Below are 6,028 nucleotides of genomic sequence, written 5' to 3' on the forward strand. Positions count from 1 at the left end.
CTCCGCCCACATGTATGAAGCGGAAGAATAACAGGATCACCATCATAACACAAGGGCTGTGGTTGGCTCAGACAACGCAACACATCAAAACGCCCCCAAACTTCAGGAGACTAAAGTTGCACGGCCTTGCTGCACCACTATATTTATCTGTCTTTAGGAAATTAACAATGGAGGCTAAATTAAAGAAGGAGTTGGGGACAACCATGCTAAAATCAACTGGTCACACAGGAGTTGGATGTATTAGCGAAGGCCAGAGCTACGATACTGACACTGGAAGAGTGTTTGTGAAGATAAATCACAAGAGTGAGGTATTGGCCATCAGCTATTTTAATTCACTACAGTGGCCTATATTTATTTCATCTCCATATTAGCTGATTTTGTGGACGTGTTGACGCAGCTCACGTTACAAGATAAGATAAGATAAGATAAGATAAGATAAGATAAGAAAACCTTTATTAGTCCCACAATGGGGAAATTGCATTTTTACAACAGCTTAAATACTAGAGTGTCAGAAAGACAGTCTGACCAAAGGAGACGAAAGACTAAACTGGCACAGTCTGAGATAAATAGGCTATGAAACCTGACAGTATAAACAGTTCAGTAATAAATAAAATATATACATGTAAGTACAGTATATGTAGCAGTGTGAGTATGTACAGTATATGGATATTACTGGAATATGGATATTACTGGAACTACTACTACAACCTCTTATATGTGTCACATAGTGTTGATCCGTGCTGGTACACTTGTTTAACAACCCCTTTACTTTTGTGTTCAGGCCAAATTAATGTTTGACGGTGAGATGGCCGGTTTGGAAGCACTTTTAAAGACAGAAACTGTTAAAGTCCCGAAGCCCGTGAAGGTGATTGAGCTTGATACAGGGGGGTGCGTATTTGTGACGGAACATCTTGACATGAGAGGTCTTAATAAGTAAGTAGTACTGTGTCAATGCCACTTTGTTCACACTAGACTGAAGGGCAACATGGATATATGGTCATGTCTAATATGAGGCTAATTGTTCTTCTTTAATTATTTATTTTATTTCCAAACACAATGTGCAGGTATTCACAGCGTCTAGGGGAGCAGCTTGCAGATCTGCATCTTCACAACAAGAAACAGTTGGAAAAATTAAATAAAGAGCAGCAGACAGTGGGTAATACACCTTAACCTTGCTTTAATACACGCTATTAAGGATACATGCACACAAATCTTTTATGCAGTCCCCATTACTGGTGAAACAGAATAACGGTTCACACACACACACACACACACACACACAAAGAAAAAGCCAGAGTTGTTTGATTGATTTATATGTACAGTATAACTTATTTGACTGTATATAGGAAAAGGAGCTGGACAGGCAGAGGCTCCTGTTGTTGAAAAATATGGCTTCAGTGTAACTACATGCTGTGGATATCTACCACAGGTAACAAAGTATATGTATCTTTACACTGGAACTTTATTGTAGTGTAGTACATTTGTCTTTAATATATTACAATCACTCTTACCAGCAGTGTCGTGGTAACCTTCTTTTTTAAAATCTTATTTCCCCAGAAAAATGAGTGGCAGGATGACTGGTTGATGTTTTACTCCCAGCAGAGGCTGCAACATCAGATTAACATGATGGAGAAATCTTATGGAGACAGAGAGGCCAGAGAACTATGGGCCAAGCTACAGGTGCACCCTGCTTTTGATGTCATCAGAAACAAAACTTACTTAACGCACTTCTATATGGCATTAATGATCTGACTGTGTCTATTATTTATAGCTGAAGATCCCTCAGTTTTTCACAGATGTGGTGATAGTCCCTGCTCTCCTCCATGGAGACTTATGGGGAGGCAATGTAGCAGAGTGTGCAGAAGGCCCAGTCATCTTTGACCCTTCTTCCTTCTATGGCCATTCAGAGTTTGAGCTGGCTATAGCAGGGATGTTCGGAGGCTTCAACAGCTCGTTTTACTCTGCTTACCATGAGAAGATTCCTAAAGCACCAGGTTTTGCAAAACGAAATCAGCTTTACCAACTCTATCACTACCTAAATAACTGGAACCACTTCGGTGGTGGTTACAGAGGCTCATCAGTAAGGATTATGAAGGACCTGCTGAAATAATTGCACTTACTGGACTCTTGCAGAAGTCTTTACAGTCTTAAACTAAAGTCAAGGATTTTGTCTAAACACACAGTGGCAAGTGGTTTCTGCATTATTTTGACATAAAACGTTATATGATCTTCATCTAAGTCAGTATTAGATGATAGATTCCCAAATTTAAAAAAAAATCTTCAGGATAATGTGAGATTGTCTGTACATCAGGTGAAACTTAGTAAAAGTTGGGAGATGCTACAGGACAATGACCCAAAACACCAGAGCATGTCCACAACAGAATGGCTTCAGAAAAACAAAACACAGCTTTTGGAGTGGCCAAGTCAAAGCCCAGACCTCAACCCAACAGAGAAGCCATGGAACGACTTGAAGAGAGCAACACACACGAGAACACAGCTAAAATAGAGCTATAAATAAATTCCTCCTAAACAATGTGCAGGACTGATCCACAGTTACAGGAAGCACCTTACTCTATCTTGTTAATATTCATGACTTGAAGATCAGATCATGTTATCATCAAATTAATGCCGAAAACAACAACATTTCTAAATGTTCACATACCTTTCCATGCCACTGTATAATGTTAACTTGACTTAGTAGCTAATTATTGCAGGGACTAAATATAGTACGTTGTATTTTCTATTGGTTTGTATAGAAAATACAGAATCAACATAAAAATCAAGTCTGCCTAATGAGCTCCATCTACACTAACCTTATTTCATGATTTAAGGGCATGTGTGGAGATATAGACAGATTTCAGATAAATACAGCTCCAAGAAGTAAACACATTTCATTTCTGCTCATTTTGCTGGTAGCGAAGCGTGTGAAGCAGCCTCATTTCGCGCCATGGCGACGGTCATGTGACCGTAGTAAGTCGCTGTGATACGACAACGTAGAAGTCAATCACTCTAGTCTTGTTTTTGATTGGTTAACACTCCGCCCACATGTATGAAGCGGAAGAATAACAGGATCACCATCATAACACAAGGGCTGTGGTTGGCTCAGACAACGCAACACATCAAAACGCCCCCAAACTTCAGGAAACTAAAGTTGCACGGCCTTGCTGCACCACTATATTTATCTGTCTTTAGGAAATTAACAATGGAGGCTAAATTAAAGAAGGAGTTGGGGACAACCATGCTAAAATCAACTGGTCACTCAGGAGGTGGATGTATTAGCGAAGGCCAGAGCTACGATACTGACACTGGAAGAGTGTTTGTGAAGATAAATCACAAGAGTGAGGTATTGGCCATCATTTCAACTATTTCACTTCACGACACTTGCCTGTGTTTATTTGATATTTGGATCAGCATATTAGCTGTTTTCGTGGATGGAAAAACACGAGTCTGTTCACGTGTGATCTGTTGAAGCAGCTAACGTCAAAACCTCTTACAGTATATGTGTCACATAGTGTTGATCCGTGCTGGTACACTTGTTTAACAACCCCTTACTTTTGTGTATTCAGGCCAAATTAATGTTTGACGGTGAGATGGCCGGTTTGGAAGCAATTTTAAAGACAGAAACTGTTAAAGTCCCGAAGCCCGTGAAGGTGATTGAGCTTGATACAGGGGGGTGCGTATTTGTGATGGAACATGTCGACATGAGAGGTCTTAATAAGTAAGTAGTACTGTGTCAATGCCACTGTGAGCACACTAGACTGAAGGGCAACATTTATATATGGTCATGTCTAATATAAGGCTAATTGTTCTTCTTTAATTATTTCCAAACACAATGTGCAGGTATTCACAGCGTCTAGGGGAGCAGCTTGCAGATCTGCATCTTCACAACAAGAAACAGTTGGAAAAATTAAATAAAGAGCAGCAGACAGTGGGTAATACACCTTAACCTTGCTTTAATACACGCTATGAAGGATACATGCACACAAATCTTTTATGCAGTCCCCATCAATGGTGAAACAAAGACACACACACACACAAAATAAAAGCCTTAGTTGTTTGATTGATTAATATGTACAGTATAACTTATTTGACTGTATTTAGGAAAAGGAGCTGGACAGGCAGAGGCTCCTGTTGTTGAAAAATATGGCTTCAGTGTAACTACATGCTGTGGATATCTACCACAGGTAACAAAGTATATGTATCTTTACACTGGAACATTATTGTAGTGTAGTACATTTGTCTTCACTATATTGCAATCATATAAAACTTTCTTTTTTATGTCATCTCCCCAGAAAAATGAGTGGCAGGATGACTGGTTGATGTTTTACTCCCAGCAGAGGCTACAGCATCAGATTAATATGATGGAGAAATCTTATGGAGACAGAGAGGCCAGAGAACTATGGGCCAAGCTACAGGTGCACCCTGCTTTTGATGTCATCAGAAACAAAACTTACTTAACGCACTTCTATACGGCATTAATGATCTGACTGTGTCTGTTATTTATAGCTGAAGATCCCTCAGTTTTTCACAGATGTGGTGATAGTCCCTGCTCTCCTCCATGGAGACTTATGGGGAGGCAATGTAGCAGAGTGTGCAGAAGGCCCAGTCATCTTTGACCCTTCTTCCTTCTATGGCCATTCAGAGTTTGAGCTGGCTATAGCAGGGATGTTCGGAGGCTTCAACAGCTCGTTTTACTCTGCTTACCATGAGAAGATTCCTAAAGCACCAGGTTTTGCAAAACGACATCAGCTTTACCAACTCTATCACTACCTAAATCACTGGAACCACTTCGGTGGTGGTTACAGAGGCTCATCAGTAAGGATTATGAAGGACCTGCTGAAATAATTGCACTTAATGGACTCTTGCAGAAATCTTTACAGTCTTAAATTGAAGTTAAGGATTTTGTCTAAACACACAGTGGGAAGTGGTTTCTGCATTATTTTGACATAAAACGTTATATGATCTTCATCTAAGTCAGTATTAGATGATAGATTCCCAAATTTAAAAAAAAATCTTCAGGATAATGTGAGATTGTCTGTACATCAGGTGAAACTTAGTAAAAGTTAGGAGATGCTACAGGACAATGAACCAACACACCAGAGCATGTCCACAACAGAATGGCTTCAGAAAAACAAAACACAGCTTTTGGAGTGGGCAAGTCAAAGCCCAGACCTCAACCCGAAAGAAAGGCTAGGGAACGACTTGAAGAGAGCCACACACATTAGAATGATAGAAAATAGACAGAGCTAAAGCAGTTCTGCAGGAAAAATTGACTAAAATTCCTCCTGAACAATGTGCAGGTCTGATCCAAAGCAACAGGAAGCGCCTGACTGAGTTTACTACCTATTGTTAGAACTCTTGACTTAGATGAAGATCAGATCCTGTTTTATGAGAAATGCCGAAAACAACTAAATTCCTAAAGGTTCACATACTTTTCCTTGCCATACTATAGTGTTAACTTTGCTAAACTTAGCTAATAATTGCAGGGACTAAATATAGAATGTTGTAATTTTCATTGAACAACAATACTAAGAAGTTTGATGAGTTTCTTGGTACACTACAAACATGCCTGTGTTTCACTGGCACCTGAATTAATTATACAACTGCAAAAAGAAAGTTAGATGTTTATTCAGTACAACCATCTCTATTATAATAGCTTGACTCCTGAAGACTGGCAAACTACTGTACATAAATTGCAAAATGTTGCAGTACATCAATTGATACGTTACAATATTGCTGTCAACTGGCTAACTGACAATAAATTCTGGGATGATCCAGTGCATAGTGTGTGTATGTGTTTTCTTTCTTTCTTTCTTTCTTTTTTTTTGACAAAATAGAGCTCAGTTATATTAATAGGCTTATTTGTGCACATATATTATTGTGCCACCCACAAACAGGAACATATAAATAAAAGAAAAATAGATAAAAATAAATACTAATTGACAAAAACAAAGACGCTGGAAAATGCGTATTGTATGCCAATAGTTACATATATTTGGTATACTGTTAGTAAACTTGTGATTTTTAA

At 39.0% G+C, this 6,028-nt stretch overlaps 2 protein-coding genes across 2 annotated transcripts; both read left to right on the forward strand.

Moving 5' to 3' along the window:
- Nucleotides 1-16: 16 nt before the first annotated feature.
- On the forward strand, nt 17-2,110 carry LOC113147786 (ketosamine-3-kinase-like). The gene is made up of 6 exons (XM_026339055.1): nt 17-308; nt 782-933; nt 1,065-1,156; nt 1,347-1,429; nt 1,558-1,680; nt 1,772-2,110. The coding sequence occupies exons 1-6, from the start codon at nt 168-170 to the stop codon at nt 2,108-2,110; spliced, it is 930 nt and encodes a 309-aa protein (XP_026194840.1). The 5' UTR covers nt 17-167.
- Nucleotides 2,111-3,068: 958 nt separating this feature from the next.
- On the forward strand, nt 3,069-5,172 carry LOC113165900 (ketosamine-3-kinase-like). Its single transcript, XM_026365738.2, has 6 exons — nt 3,069-3,343; nt 3,567-3,718; nt 3,841-3,932; nt 4,102-4,184; nt 4,293-4,415; nt 4,507-5,172. Exons 1-6 carry the CDS (start codon nt 3,203-3,205, stop codon nt 4,843-4,845), a joined length of 930 nt encoding a protein of 309 aa, XP_026221523.1. The 5' UTR covers nt 3,069-3,202; the 3' UTR covers nt 4,846-5,172.
- Nucleotides 5,173-6,028: the final 856 nt, after the last annotated feature.

The sequence above is a fragment of the Anabas testudineus genome, chromosome 8 (assembly GCF_900324465.2).
Source record: "Anabas testudineus chromosome 8, fAnaTes1.2, whole genome shotgun sequence".
Classification (NCBI taxonomy): domain Eukaryota; kingdom Metazoa; phylum Chordata; class Actinopteri; order Anabantiformes; family Anabantidae; genus Anabas; species Anabas testudineus.